We start from the raw sequence: 17,045 nt of genomic DNA on the forward strand, positions 1-17,045 counted from the left end.
AAAATAAATTTATAAATTAATATATTTTGATATGGTATGTTAGAATATAAAATTATTTTATTATAAAATAAATTTAATATATTAATATATAAAATTATATCAATTTGTAAATTTATTTTTATAAAATTTTTGATGATTCTAAACTTTTAAACTTCATTTAATTAGTTAATTTTATTTTATTAGCCATAAGAATATCCCGATCAGGCAGACACCCACAAATTATCTGTTCCAGTACCTCATGCATGCACGTGCACCTTTGTACATGTCCAATGAATCTGTTTCCAGTACCATATTCTTTTTTTGTTCGATTAAGGTATGTGCCTAGCTAGCTACTTCAAGTTCCTATTCGGTACTCATGAATGAGGTAGAACATGGAAAGTCACGTGGGGGCCATGTCTCAAATTAATCAGGGGTACTACTGCCATGCAAATATGATTTTTTCGAAAGGTGTTCGTTTTGATCTTTGATTTCACAGAGAAATGCTCAGCGAGCCCTCGTGAACAAGCCATCAGCTTCGGATATTTCAGAACATGTGTTGGCTTCCCGAAATACAGATCCATTTTAATTAATTTAGATATGACTTCAAAAAAAAATAAATAATTAATTTAGATATTTTCGGGAATTTTTCTGATGATACTCTGTGCAGTACTACTGTTTCTTTTTTTCCACGCGTCCAAATTCCATGCATGTACTGATCTGCAGACTGCAGATCCATATATACGAGTATATAACTTACAGATTGATGAATATGTTGTGAATTGAGAGAGATTTAAAGAGAGATTAAATTTTATAGTGAAGAAATTCGAAATAGTTTATTTGATGAAATAATATAAAAGTTAAACTAATACCTTTAAGTAGAGATTTGAATCGATTTATATCTTTATCTGTAAGAAAATAAATGAAACTTAAAATTTACAACGATTTATAATATTGAAACATTGTTTTTAAAAGAATTATCGCTCAATAGCATAACACTTCAAGTTTAATAGATAAAATGTTTACTTTTATGAGTAGAATGTCATATTATAATCATATGACTTTACTTAAAATATAAAATAATATAAATGTTAAATTAGTACTTTTGGTGAAGTATTGAATCGGTTTATATTTTTATATATAAGAAATGAAATGAAATTTAAAAGTTACAATAGTTCATAATGAAATATTAATTTTAATTAAAAGATTTATCGTTTTATAAACATAATATTTTAAATTTAATAAATAAAATATTTATTTTTATAGATAGAATGTCATATCAAAATTATATGAGTCCGCATTTATATATAATAAAAGATGTTGGTAATTCGAATATTGTACCCATGATTAGTAATATCGATCGTTTTTCTAACGTTGAGTGGTGAGACGAATTAGATTGTCGGAATCAGGTTGTCACGATTTAATGCTGTCTCTTAATTGGTTATTCTCGAAAATCGAAATGTTCTGACGCGTTCTTTGTTGTCATGTATATGGTAGAAAAGAATCTTGTACAATGTCCAAGACCGGCTTCATGCATGGCTTGGCCTTATCATCACCGGCCGTCTCCATTCCCAGTCCAACTTGATAAAACCCCCTGCTGCCTTCTTTCAACAATTCACCAAAACTCTCTCTCTCTCTCTCTCGGTGATCAGGATCAGTACATTAACCTAGAAATGGGGGATTCTGCAACATTGGAAAAGGCGAGAACAGAGCTTGAGGAACTGTATCTGGGAATCCCAGATGATTCTGTCAACCTTTCTTTTCACGACCTTGCAGATGTGACCCGAAACACGAAACCTTCCGAAAAGAGGAAACCCACCACATTAATGGAACCCATTCACGAAGCCAAACCCACAAAAGGAGCCACCCTTTGAACAAATTACCCAGTCTTGATTTCACCAAAGGCCTGCAAGCATGCAGGCAACATAATTTTGAACATGTCAAGAGAGACAGCAGTACTACCGGTGACATGTACGGACGGCATGCTTTTCACAACTACCTTGGCGAAGAAAGCCATGCAACGCCGGGCCATCGTCATCATGCGAGCACAAATGGTCACTCGGGATTCGGGCACGTCGCAGATGTGGATGGACGTAGCATGAATGCCCACGATGACGTGAGTAGTCTTGGCATGACTTCCATGTACCAGGAGAGAGGTCGAGGACGAAGGCGCCTTGGCATTCCTCACTCCAATATCTGCACTAACTGCAGTACCTATATTTATATATTCCTGCATCGATGCCTGGTACGTATCAGAGATAAAAGCTTAATTCGGACTATTTACACTCCAAATCTGTCCGTCCAATTGTCCAAGTCCAACGTTTTGAGACTTCAAAATGTTTTCCCCCATAATCTTCAAAATTCAGATGCTCTATTTTTTTTTTTTTTTTTTCTGGCGAAGGTTTACATGATTTTAATTTCAGTACCTCTGCGTATTAACTTATTTACATGTTAGTCTTTGCATTAGCATTCTGAGAAAGGAATGTAAAAATCATCGATGATAATGAGAACATTTGAATATGCAGGTTTGTGGAAGAGTGTATTGCAGGCAATGTGTGGGCATGGGCATGGGAGAGATGACTGAAGGAAGAAAGTGCATCGAGTGTTTAGGGAGAAGATTCAGCCAAAGGTAACATATATATATATATATATATATATATGTAACATATATATGATTGTTACTAAGATTGTGATTTATATATGATTTGTACAAGTTTTAAAAAAGTGAATCCCGGAAAATTATATATATATATATATATAAATAATTCTTTTTAGTGGAATTTAATATTTTTACAAAGATCTGCGCAAGATTTGTACACTTTAGACTTATACGTAACATTAATCTATATATAATGACCAACAGATTCTTTACATCATTCCCAAGATCACCAAACAAAATTTATGAAATAATTAGATGGTTTTCAAGATTGATCACAAGAGTTCATTAGAGTTAAGGCTGATGGTATCCTAAACAATCTTGTAGGCCGGCAATCAATTATGAAACCCAGCAATATTGTGGGTGTTGGGCCGACTTTGCCGTCCTTGCTCCTTTAGCAGTTGGCAACTAGCATATTGACAAAAAACCAAAGACAAAGGACCCCAACACATCTATATTTGTTTCGACACCATAGTTGTTATTATAAAATTATATTTGCAAGCTAGTACAGAGGACACATATTCTACACAACTGTTCCACAAAACTAATATGGGCCTGTGGGTAATTGCCTGGGTCAGCTTTTGAATGTGGTTTGGGCTTGGTATTGTTGTAGGTATATAGAAAGAGCAGGAAATACAGGGTGTTGTTTTGGGTACCCAAGTTTGGTAAAGCAGGCTGAGCTCAAGTGGGCTGAGAAAGGGCCGAGAAGAAGTGGGGAAAGAGCGTACGGACATGGTCAAGGTCGGAGTGTCATGATGCCGTCCAGACCAATGACTCCAAGGGCCCATGCTGACAGTAGCCCACCTTCCTTCGTTATGAGCACATCCTTTTCCCCTTATACTCCTACTCATTACCATCTCCCTCTCTAATTCATCCTTTGTGATGGGAATTTTTCATCATTGGATTATTGTTTTTGGTCTAATTGCTTCTCATTTCAGAACATTTGTTTTGTTTGATTTAATTATCAGCTGGAAAAAAAATTATATTTATTTATTTATTAGTTAATTAAATGGTGTTTGTTTCTCATTTTCTTGATTTCTTACACTAGAGAGAAGAAAAGAGAAGATATAATTCTTCACGGATAAAAGTATAATTTGCATCATTGAAAATTGGGATTTTTATATTTTGGATCCTAAATTATAAAAAATATATAGCACATTGCGTTCTTTAAATACTAAAAGTCAAAAGCCTGTGACCTGATTGACATAAACTCTTAGCCTCCAAAGTAGAGGTATTGGGTTCGAAAACCCCCCTCCCCAAATGTATAAAAAAAAAAAATACTAAAAAACCATGATTTAAAGATCATGTGCTTCTTTGTGGGTAAAATGCAACAATCAAAGTCCAATATTTCTTGGCAGCATGTGCTTGTTTATCTTCATATAATAATATTTCTAAGAAATTAAACATTAAGAAAAGGTGTATTATAAACAGCAAAAAAGTTCCAATTATTAAATTTTTTTATCGCTATAAATTATAATATATATATATATATATATCTTGTATTCCTTGTTTTTGTAATAAACCAACTTGGATGTACAAGCTTGATCATATATAATAAAGCAAGGTCCTTAATTGGTCGACAAACATCATGCATGGCTTGCACAAGCAATTCACACAAAGAACGCCAACACTGTTATTATAGCGTGTATACCCATGATCACCACATGTAAAAGAAAGGCCCCCCACCACCTCGAGATCTTTTGTTTTACCCATGAGGAGATCTTCAAGTACACAAGTAAGCTGTAATGCATGATCAGGCAAGACATGAAAAGACTTGAGCTAATTAGAAACTTCATGTAGTACTCTTGGTTTGATCTTAATCGGAAGACCCATGGATGGATATGGCATTGGTTCACGGGTGATCACTTCCTCTGGGTTTACTTGTGACCATTCGTACGTTGTCACCAGATTATGAACGATAGTCAGTGTCTCGACCCTCGCAAACTCGTTTCCTAGTCCTCCTCCAAAAGCAACATAAGCACAAGGAGGTATTGGCTTAGCTGGGTTCTCAAACCTAGATGGATCGAACTCTGTTGGATTGTCAAATATGTCTTTGTTCATATGAGTTCCAGAAGCCACCCACAACACCTAGAGAAAGCATACTTCATGTTAGCTCTTTACCATGATATTAAAAAGTAGCAAATAACAAGAAAAGACAGATCGAGGTCAGTATTCTTAAAAGCAGTGTTAATTACTTTCCATCTTAAATGTTTTCATATGTCAACTGCTTAAATGAAAATCACTTAACATGCCTCAAATAACAAGATAACATATATGATTAGAAATAATAAGATTGAAGAAGAAAATATTTCCCGTCACATTATACCTGCCATCCTTTGGGGATCGATGTCGTAGCCACCAAAGCTAGTATCTTTCAGTGCTCTCCTAAAGTTACCAAACACAGGAGGGATCATCGTCATCAATTCTTGTGCAACTCGCCAGGTGTATTTCATCTCTCGTGTCTCTGCCCATGTTAGGTGTTTTTGTTCTTTTCCTTCCCTCTTCTTTACAATGTCCATTTGTTCTAAAAATTAAGCAGAAAAACTGTCACAGAGAAATCATTCAAACCACAAAACGACTAATATTTATAAGTGATCTATACCTTCTAAAACTTTCTTGTAGATCTCTGGATCTCTAGCCAGATTCCATATCATCAAGCTTAGAAGAATTGCAGAGGTATCATGGCTGGCAATCATTAGGGTAACAAAATTGTCTATAATCATATCATCTGCAATAGGTTGTTTATTTTCATCTCTCAGTTCTAACATGCAAGACAATACGTCGCTTGAAGGGCTCCGAATCCCTTTAGAGAGCTACTCCTTTCTCCTTTCCATTATTGGCAAAATCTTATTCACAATTCTTGATCGAGCTCTCCGACCTCTCCAATGAACAGTGCCAGGGAAATTCACGGGAAGTGACCAAATTGCTTTGAATGCCAAAGAGAAATCATCAAACAGTTCTTCCCTTGTGTAATCATCCTTGATGCCAAAAAGGATGTTGCTTGCTATGCTGAATGTAAGTTCCTTCATGAACACCACAGCCTGAATTGTGTCTCTCCCTTTGGTTTCTGTTAGTAATAAGGTCTTGACCAACTCATCCATCTCTTTGATGTACTTTTGAAGGCTTTCTGGCTTTAGAAATGTCATCATAGCTCCCTTTACTAGTCTGTACCTGTATGATAAATGAGAACGGATGATCAAATGGAACTAAAAAATAATGCATCTTTTTTAAGATATTATGCAGAAGCTGATCCTAATAAATTAGTCAAAACGTCAAAATAGCTAGATATTAATTCTACAAGAAAAAAGATGAACATTTATGACGGATTATTTGCGACGATAATTATTATTTACAACAAAAAGTAGATTCATTTTGACAGAAAATAATTATTTTCGTTGAAAATAACTGATCATAAATAAGCAGTTTTTTTATAGTATATAGTGAGTCGGAATACGATTTCCTCAAGTTGTTGTCCTTACCTGAAAGTCTCGAGTGAAAAAAATAAACACATTAAGTAGGTCCTACAATATTTATTCCGCATTTAATTCACACAAACAACAATATAATATAGTTAGGGAAATACTTTAGCCACAAAAGGATTATACGAAAGCAATCTCACAAATTGATGTGACTTGATGTGGTTCATCATATTGTAAAGTTACTTTTATTATAAAGTAGATCTAACAGATCAAATAGAGTCACCTCAATTTGTGGGATTATTTTATGTAATTCTTTTATTATATCATGTATATAGAGACACACATTCCTAAAGGGGTCTTAGTGTACCTGTAACCCGTGAGTTCAAATATATTTTGCTTCCCACCGATGGTTTGTAGTGTGAGAGGTTGCTTGGCAGCAAGAACATCATCATCAGCACCAAGTACAAACTCGTTACCAGCTTGGCCAATAATAACCACAGTCCGGGAACCTAGGATGGAGGTTTTGAACACTGACCCATGTTTGGATATCCTTTCTTCTAACCATTCGGGGCCTCGATCTTCTCTTTGAGCTCGAAGAAAGCTCAATGTCTCTCCAATCAGAGGATACCCTAGGGATCCTCCAGGAAGAGTACTTCTAGTTCGAGGCCTAGAGAGATATTTTGAAAGGAGAAAGGCTGAGATCAGAGTGAATGCTACTAAGAATAGGAAAGACATGATGCTGACACTAACCTTCGGTTTTGTGTTTTGAACCGAGACAACTAGGAGACTATATATATATATATATATATATATATATACACACACACACACACACACACACAAAGCACATTTGTTTGGTATTTTTGAGCCTTTGACGAAAAAGACAAAAGCTAGAGATCAAGCGAAAGAAAGATTAGGACACAAGTGAATCAAATATTCCGCCATGGCCGGCGAATAAAAAGAGAAATGATTAGGAAGAACTTCGTTAAGAAACAAGGGTGAAGAAATCGATAGCCATTGAAACATATTCAATATATAATAATATACAGCTTTGAACCAAGAGAAAACGCCTAAAGCTCATAATTTTGATCTCATGTATCACTGAATCAACATCCATCTTAAATGAATCTTCCAAGAAAACAAGTAGAAAGCTTTGTTTTATTCATTTAAATTTTCATGAATCTTTCAAGTTTATATCATTGTCTTATCGATAAGTCGTTATCATGGAAAGTTACACAATATATATATATATATATATATATATATATATATATATATTTACGTTCAACTCAGGCATATGAAGTATCGCAAGTGAGTTTAAAAAAAAAAAAAGGTTCCATTTTGAATTTGATCATGTACGTCCAAAGTAGTGAAGGGTTCTTCTTGATGTTATTTCCGTCCAAATTAACTTGAGCACTTGGATTTATTAATTAATGTAAATTCAGTAAAAAACTCTCCCCGAGTTCTTTATCCACGTCTAGTTTTTGGTAAATATTTATGGAGGTGACTATTCACAAAAGAATTTCATAAAAATAAATTTATAAATTAATGTATCTTAATATAATACACAAGATAATAAAATTTTGCTATTAATATTTCTATATATGTATATATAACTTTATTTATTGAGTTACTTGATTTATTTCTAGGCAATTATAAACTTAATTATTTAAATTTAAAAATAACTTTGAAGATAACTTTAAGAAATTTTATATGATTTTAAAGATTTAAATTACGTGGCTCCTCTATACCTAATATATAATTATACTTAATAATAATAAAAATAAAGGTCTATATCCTCGAAAACTTATAAACATAAATGATATTTGAAGTCATAAAGTGCGCAAATGCTGCACTTTTTTTTTTTAAATGAGTAAATAATATGGAACCTGTTAATGTCGTGTTTCGAACACTTGGACTAAGCTCCAGCAACCTGGGTCAGGATCTTTCTACCTGCAAACATTGAGACAAAGGTGAGATCGAGAGTGTCCGAAGAGCCTCCGATGCCAAAGTCAATACTTCTTCTTCTTGGAGAATAATAGGAGAATTAGAGAATTCAGAGAGATTTACTCATACCTGAATCATGACTTTTACACGAGATTCGGGAGGACATTCCGTGCTCTGTTTAAGGTATCTACGCCATGCCCATAGTTGCCCAAGTCATGGCCTTTAATGCAGCATGACATCTAAGGTGGCTCCCCGGGAGGCGTCTCGATCGTAGTTGGTCAGAGTAGTCACTTATCGCTTCTAGAATAGGGGGTTTTCTATGCTCTCCGTTCACTTGTCGATGTAGATCCTTTAATGCTAGGTATCACATAAGAGTGTCAAGGTTAGTGCGTCCCGTCTGTCCCCAGACTTGTTTCCTGCGTGACGCATCCCCTTACTGCTAATACAGTTTTTGAGCTGGCTCATTTGGTGATTTTCGGGTAATCGGAGGGAGGATCTAGATCGAGATAGACTTCAATGTCTTGCCTAGGCCCAACACAGTGGGCCAAGAAAGAGGGGAATATCTAATCCAGGACTCAGGAGAAAAAAATTAATTTATTAATAATAAATCTCATTATTTTTTAAAATAAATATGCAACAACATAATTCATAATTATATTTACTATTATTATCCACAAAATAAATAATTTCTTTAGCATGTCACCCGATATCCGTGGCCCATATATCCAAAACGTAGTCCGGTCAGAGTTTGTTAGGTGGTTATCAGCTCACTGAAGAGGGTCACGATCCTTAATTATTTCTGTTACTTAGATGGTGGGAGCTGAGACGAAGAATAAATAAGACAAATCCAATAATCCAGAACGGTTGGAATGAGACACATCACATTCAATGATGTCCTTTCCCTTCAACCTAACCAACCAACTGGTTCAATCCCTCACATAATTCCTTACAGTTTTTTAATTTAGATATTTTTTTTAATTTTTTTTTTTTTTAAATTTGAAGAGAGATAAATATAATATGTAGATCATACTATATTAAATGAACGCTACTCGTGAGTTATAAATTTCAATACTTAATGCAGTGGAGTATACATGCATAAAATTATATTTGAGTTAAAAATTTGTAAGAATCTGAATCTCAACTCGTAACTTTCCTACTCTCAAGTGATGTATATGTTGCATAATTAGTTTGAGAGCACAAAAGAAGTTTATAAAAATAAATTTATAAATTGACGTCATTTAATATGATATGATAGATTGTAAGATTTTTTTTTATTATAAAATATATATAACGTATCATATGAAATCATATCAATTTATAAGTTTAGTTTATTTTTGTGAAATGTGTTCGTAGATGTATCCATCACTTCTCTTAAGATTGGTTTGGATTCAGAGATAAGATGAGATAATTTTAGATGAAAAATAAAAGTTTAAAAAAAAAATATTGTTAGAATATTATTTTTTAATATTATTATTATTTTAAAATTTAAAAAAATTAAATTATTTATTATATTTTATACGAAAATTTGAAAAGGAATCCATACGGAGCCTTAGTTTGACTACATGTGACCGGTAGATATTATGTTTAGGAAAACCCTGAAAATGTTATCCCTGGCTAAGGAATTAGTTTAAGAAAAATGTTACATATGGTCATATGTATCTACTTAGGAGTCGAGGTAATCCAAAAAACGATAGTTGGATTTTCTTAACAACTTCTTTCTTGTCACATTCCTCATCGCATTAATGATTTTAATTTTTACTCCACAAATCATTGTATAATTTAATTTATAAGATTTAAATTTTAAAAATTTATTTTTTAAATTAAATTATATATGTCGTCGTAGTAAAAAGACATTCTAATAGAATTATCGTATTTGAAAAACCTTAATTGCGCACAAAAAGTAGCATTATTTAGTGACAGAGTAAAATGCAACATAATCATTTCGAGAATTGGAAAGTTCACTACAGAGTTTGACAACCTTAATCATTTAATTCAAATTTCTTAAACTGCTGAATTAAAATAAATTAAACTTTTTATGAATAATAATGAATTAAAATAATAAAGTGAACTTTATAAAATTCACCTAAAATAAATTTAAGTATATTTATGAGAATTTAAAAAAAATTATGAATCTTGCATATAAAAATGTGTTGAGTTAAAAATAATTATAAATTTTACGTGTAAATAAGTCTTAAATTAAGTGATATTAATGATTTGAAAATTATGTATTAAAATATTAAACTAGATTTAAATTTAAATTCAATTCAAATAAGCTAAGCTGTTACAAACTAGACTAACACACATGATTAAACTGTTGGCCCCCTACAACGGGATTGGTTTCCTAAAAGGTGCATCCATCTCTTTAGAGACAATGAAACCTGGTGCTAGAAGTTCCAGATCAGCTTGCAATTAATGACCCAAAATAGGAAAAAGAAAAACAGAAGAAAATTGGAAATCAGCTTTCCATAATGTCATCACACGTTACATAAAAGAAAAAAGGAAGGAGGATATCTAAAATATTCTAATCAATATTATATAAAATAAAAAATGAAATAAATACTAGTAATTATAACAGCCAACTTTAACAATTCACAAGATAGATTAAGCTGGAACTTTCCTTTTAGGGGCAACCTAATCACTTCTAGACATAGATGAATAATACAGAATTACAAGGAATCATAAAAATAAAAGAGAGATATAAAATTGGGTGTTTACATTTAGTAAAATAATATCCTCTCTCTCATATGTCTATCATTCATTTTATAGATATTTATTTTTTATTCAGCAAAAATATAAATAAATATTTATTTGTTACCGTGTGAAATAGAGAATTGGACACCTTAGATTTTATCAAATAATTTAGTCAAATAAAATAAAACTATCCCTAGGCTTTTAATTTACTTACTCAATTTATTCAGTATTATCATCGATAACTTTCGTCAACTATATTAACGCCGTATTTACCACTTTCGGAAGGAGTTTTCTTCTCTCGCCCTGCCCCGCCATTTTTGGCGGGAGATCTTTTATCTCCATGCACGTTCGTCATCATTTTTCTTTTTGTGTATGGAGTTTTTTTATATATTTTTTTTTATTTATATATTATTATTTTTATAATGAGTCAGTGAATTTAGAAGAAGTCTAACAAAATGTAAAATTCAATGATAATTTTGCTATGTAGTCCTAAAAATAAAAATAGGAAATAATGATTAAGAAATTGTGGACAAAAGGGAAAAATAAAAAACAAAAGAAGAAAATAATGGCTCTGAAGAGTCCGATCTGTTGAGGTCCTTCCATATTTCTTTAATATTATATTCTCTTCATTTTCTTGCAACGACAGAAGAGAAGAGAAGAGAGAACCGAAAGAAAAGGTGATGTCTTCGACACCCTCAAATGGTTTAGACGAAGGCATCACACCAATGTCAATGTCCGTACAAACGCAAGATCCACCCTCAAAACCTATTCCCAGTTCCAATCCCATTCCTACCCACAACAATGCCGCTCCTCCTCCTCCTACTCCTCCTCCCCAGACAGCGTCGGAGACGTTTGGGAACATGACGGCTGGGACCCACCACAGGAGGGCACATTCGGAGGTCAGCTTCAGGCTGCCCGAAGATATGGCGGATCTCTCGCCTTCCGATCCGCTCAACGGCGGCGGAGGAGGCGGAGGTGGAGGTGGGTCGTCCACGGCCAGCCTTGAGGAGATGGGATCGGAGGACGACCTTTTCTCCACCTACATTGACGTCGACAAGCTTGGTACGGATCAGAGTGGCGGTGAGGGCAATGGAGGAGAGAGGAGTGGGAATCGGACGAGGCATAGGCATAGCAGCTCCGTCGATGGGTCCTCCACTACGACTTCGTCCGCCGGTGTTTTTGGGAGATTATGGAGGCCAAGAAGGCCATGCCTCCTGATAAGCTTGCGGAGCTCTGGAGCCTCGATCCTAAGCGTGCCAAAAGGCCTCTCTCTCTCTCTCTCTCTCACGCACAGAAACACACACACATACACAGTTAAAGTTTTCAGTTTTCATAGAAAGTAGGAAAGAAAATATGGGAGTAGGGAGTGGTTTCTCGTTTATTGGTCATTATTTCGATCTTGAATTTTTCTAATCGCTGAAGATTCTTGGAATTTTAAACCATTTTAGTGAGCTAGCCTATTTGGTTGGTACAACTACTTGATTTAGTAGCCATATAGGTTACATCCCACTCCTGTCCTGAATTATGCATTTTGGGCATGGCTATGGCTCAGTTTGATCATTTATGAGCATTCTTTTTTCAAAAAAAAAAAAAAAGGAATTTAGTTATCTACATGCGTCATTGAGCGAAAGAAATTGCTAAATGGGTAGGTTTTAGCATGATCTCCAAGTTTCTGCAGAATGATTGCCTTTGTTAAGTCATCTCTCTTTCTAAGCTACAGTAAATGTCTTTAATTGGGATACAAGAAGTATCAAATTCGTTGCTTTCTCTTCATCCTTATATATAGTTAATGGCAATCGATACACACACACAGACACAAATGAATATGTATATGTTTACGTATACATGTATAGTCTTCCAACATTTTCTGATTTGTGTCACTTTAACTTGACAATGTAAGATCGCATTGATAACCATCTATTTATGCACCAAGAAGGCTGAGAAGGGAGCCTCGTTGCTTATAACTCGTGACTTTGAAGAAACTCAAAACATAATTTGGATATAATTTGAACTTTAAGTTCGTGGATTTTTTCCCGTGATAATTTAAAAGATAATGCTTCTCCTGCTGCTTGGTCAAAGTATTCTTCTGTCTATAAAAGTCCATTTCTTTAGCAAATCTCTCCGTGCTCTATGATATGTTAATTAATAATCATTAAGTTAGCCCAACAGAAAATAATAATAATCATTAAGTTACTTAAAATTTTTTTGATAGGTTATTTAAAGTCATCAAGTTACTTTAAATATAGTGTCTTTCCAAAGATTTGCCCAATTATTTAAATCCAGTTCAGCTTGTATATCACTATATATGGCAGATGGTGATCGATTTAATATATGTTTCAATTAGGAAATGCAAACTTATAGAAATTAACAATTAATCATTAGGAAATTAACTTGCATAGTATCGATTGTTGCTGTATTGTCAGTTACACGTGCACAAAACAACACATGTCTAAGAAAAAGCGCACGCACACGCACACGCACAGACAAACCAATACTAGGTAACATATGTCGCTGTACCTGTCCACTCATTTTCGGTTTTCTGTATTCTTGCCATATTGGCCCTTGGGAGCTTGAGCTGACGTTGTATTCGACGTATGCAGGATATTGGCAAATCGCCAGTCTGCTGCCCGCTCAAAAGAGAGAAAGGCCCGTTATATACTAGAACTTGAGCGCAAGGTTCAGACCCTTCAGACAGAGGCCACCACTCTTTCTGCCCAACTCACACTATTCCAGGTTAGCCTTGGCAGCTCGTGGATCTATATTCTTTTTAAAGTTTTCATTTTTTAATCCTTACCTTTTAACATGCCAAAGAGCTATTTTGGCTGTCATGTGTAGTACAATGGAAATGGATAAGTCTAATTATGTTTCATTGGATGACATGCATATTTTGTTTGTTAAAAAGAAGAAAGCAAAAAAAAGATGTGCCAAATAGAAATTTCTTTCCTTTTTTATCAGTAAAAAAGATTTTTATTGATGAAATGATACTCATAGCCCTTGTATGCGAGAACCAAAGAGAGATTTCTTATTGTGCTTTTGCATGATGATCAATCTATTTCATGTTTGCTTGCTATCTACAAATGTCTGCACTTGAAACATATTTTAAAATAAGACATGCAGATGCTTCCCGAAGCTGGCATTACCCATAAATGATAAAAGGATTATTTGTGATGTATTCTTATTGTATTTGCTTCCTCCCTTGAAAAGGTTCTTCACTTATGCAGAATATTGCAATTCTGTAGCCAAAAAGAAGACGGTAACAATTTCCTTGAATCTTATGCTATTTTTCCACTGCCAATCTTAAATCTTTATTTGTTGCTTTCAGAGTTCTTTGGCTACTTCGCACAAAGCGCACACACATGCATACATGCTGCTGTTTAGGCAAGGATTATGACCTCTTTGCTTCTTTTCTTCTTATATAGAGGGACACAACTGGTTTGAGTACCGAAAACACAGAGCTTAAGCTTCGCTTACAAGCTATGGAGCAACAGGCTCAGTTGCGTGACGGTCAGTGTGATATTTGAAAATAAAAATTGTTTTATATAACTCTCTCAGCGATTTCTTGTATTCAATGCTTTGATTCCAATGCTACTTTTTTCCTGGGCTAAACGTTTTGTATGAAATTTGTCCATGATTTTGTACAGCTCTGAATGAAGCACTTAAGAAGGAAGTTGAGAGGCTCAAGGTTGTCACTGGGGAATTAATGAGCCCTTCAGAGTCATTTAACTTGGGAATGCACCAAATGCCATACACCCCATCAACATTTTTCCCAATTCCACAACAACCAGGAGCTGCTGGCCACCAGAACATGCAATTTCCATTCAATCACCCCCAATCTAGCATGTCAACTCACCAACTGCATCAATCAAATTCTCATCCACTCTCAGAAATGATGCAGAATGACCCCCTTGGCCGATTGCAGGGGCTTGACATTAGTGGCAAAGGACCATCTCTTGTGAAGTCTGAAGGCCCCTCGCTTTCTGCGAGTGGAAGTAACTCCACATTTTGATACAAACTGGCTGCTATGCTGCTGACCTGCTGACCTGTTTATGGCCCGCCTTTCTCTTAGATTGTTTATAGACTTCACATCTAGTTATCTAGAGCTAGAGAAGGTACTCTACTATTCTATTATTTATTCCATTGGTGTTATGGATTGGTTCTTTGTTGTTTATTCTTAGGGTTGTGCCCCAAAAAGGGTTATCTCCCTCAGGTTAGTTGCTATGTTCATGACATTCATTCAGAATGGGATCGAAAGGTCAATCCCATTGGATGCTGGGATGCTGCCATGATGTCATCCTTTTCCTTTATATCTGGTTTAAAGTTGATACCATGCTAACTTTGTCACCAATGCTTCTTCCTCTCTCTCTTGCATTGACTGAAACAAGATGCTCTTGTTCATTTAACCTGGTGGGGTATCGTCCCCTGCGATCATCAGACTAAGTTGGTATGGCTTCTCGATTATCCATTAAGTGCATGGCACATGAGATCCGATGACCTCATAGTCATGTGGCAATAAACAAAATATTGTTATTGAACCTGTGGCCTAAACTCTCACCCCTAATTTATGGGAGTAAACCCATTTGTTCAAATTTTTAAAGATTAGAATTTACAAATTATAAAATACTATTGTTGAACCTATCATCCTTGACCCATAACACTCAAAAGACCCTTGGTTCATTTTCTTCCTTTCTTTTTTCACTTGTATTTTTCTGTGTAAAACTCAATAAACACGTGATTTTGAGACATTTCTATCGAGTAAAAAACAAAATATTAGAGATTTTTTGGAGCTTATTTCTTTTTTCTTGATTTTCCATCAAACAAAGCAGCCTGAGGAACCTCCCGAGATTAGATATTGAAGGGCAAAGATGGTCAAGCTCAAGCTCCTTAGCCAATCAGTTCTTCATTTGAAAATGATTCCCCTCTTCCTCTGTGTCTTATATGCACACTTCTTGAGTGAAGATTTGCATGGCAATGAGACAATCATGTTGGGATGCGCGTGGTTATTATAATACAAAAACTTGTCTTAATTGCTTGTATATAGAATTTCAATAGATTAAACCGCAATCGTATACAACATGACTTGATATCCCTTATAATGGACACAGTCACACAACAAAAGCATTGTGCTCAAAACACACGGATGCTAGCTTCCTTGGAGCTTTATTTTCGTCCTTATTTTGCAAGAAAATGCACTAAGCTAACTGCACCCGATAGACCTAGTCCACCCTGTAAAACAAATATCAAATTCCATAAAATTAGTATGCTATTCGAATGGTAATGCTAGATCAAGAAAGAAAAAGGCAGAGATGATATATTTACTTGGAACAGTCAGTAGTTGGTGTGATTTTGTAGGGATAAGTAGTGCCACATGCCTCGGGCAGTGTGGCAACTAAGTCGTAGTTGATCAATAGGATATGTGAAAGACCATCCATGATGCAACTGCATGTGGCCCTGTCTTCTTCAACGGTGTTGGAACCCGCATCAACTGCCTTGATGTCCTCGCAACAGGCCTCCGCCACCGTCCCTCCCAAAATCGCATAGCTGATACATGGAGTCAGCAACTCTGTCACCTCCTCACATGTTAGCTTTGCATCGACACGAACAGCAGCCACGAGCATCGCGCAGAGAAACACTACTGTATGCTGCCAACCTTGCCCTGGTTCGGAGGGCCTTTCTTTGGTTTATTTTCGAGTCTTGGGACACAAAGTATGGCTATAAGGTTTATATAGAGTGACAAAAATGGCGGCTGTTACAGTTTCTGCTAATGGTTGGTGCGAGGAAACTGAGACTGGGTCGAAGATTTTTCAGTGATACTGATATTGGTGAGAAAATCCAAATTGCCACGGACTTTCACGTGGAAAAAAGGGGTCATGTTGGTTTATTCCCTTTGTTCTTTTCGTTCCAGGCCAGAGAGCTGGGTCTACCATCAGTCATTTCAGTTGTCTAGCACACAAAAAGAGTTTAAATTTGGGCTCACCAAGTCGAAAATAATTTGCAATTGGCCCACTAACAGCCAACCAAACATACCAATTTTGATAAATTTGCTTTGTTTAGCTTTAGCCCGTCATTCTCTGGAGAAAATACTTTGTTCCTTGAAGTTTCTCAAACCTGGGACTCACGATTTTTAAAGAAAATGTTATATGATGTAAATAAAGATAATATGATATTGCATATCAAGTTATCAACCATTGAATTTATTATTTAAAAAAAAAACTAATCTAATGATTATAGACATTGCCACATCAGCACACTGTTGATAAGAGTGATATATGACAAAACATTTATTTCATCATATGTTATATTGCATATCAGCCTGTTCGTGAATATTCAAAATGTGGCACCGGTGGTGGTAACAAGGC

The 17,045-nt window shown here is 35.1% G+C and overlaps 1 protein-coding gene and 1 pseudogene across 1 annotated transcript; one reads left to right on the top strand and one right to left on the bottom strand.

Moving 5' to 3' along the window:
• Window positions 1-4,239: 4,239 nt before the first annotated feature.
• LOC121240413 lies at window positions 4,240-6,786 on the bottom strand (annotated as a pseudogene).
• Window positions 6,787-11,296: 4,510 nt separating this feature from the next.
• LOC121240425 (transcription factor RF2b-like) lies at window positions 11,297-15,034 on the top strand. Its single transcript, XM_041137871.1, is given in 5 exon segments — window positions 11,297-11,871; window positions 11,874-11,952; window positions 13,290-13,422; window positions 14,109-14,193; window positions 14,331-15,034. Coding segments are annotated over 5 exon segments (1,164 nt in total). The 5' UTR covers window positions 11,297-11,369; the 3' UTR covers window positions 14,696-15,034.
• The last annotated feature ends 2,011 nt before the right edge of the window (window positions 15,035-17,045 follow it).

Source organism: Juglans microcarpa x Juglans regia, chromosome 7S (genome assembly GCF_004785595.1).
Source record: "Juglans microcarpa x Juglans regia isolate MS1-56 chromosome 7S, Jm3101_v1.0, whole genome shotgun sequence".
Taxonomy (NCBI): Eukaryota; Viridiplantae; Streptophyta; class Magnoliopsida; order Fagales; family Juglandaceae; genus Juglans; species Juglans microcarpa x Juglans regia.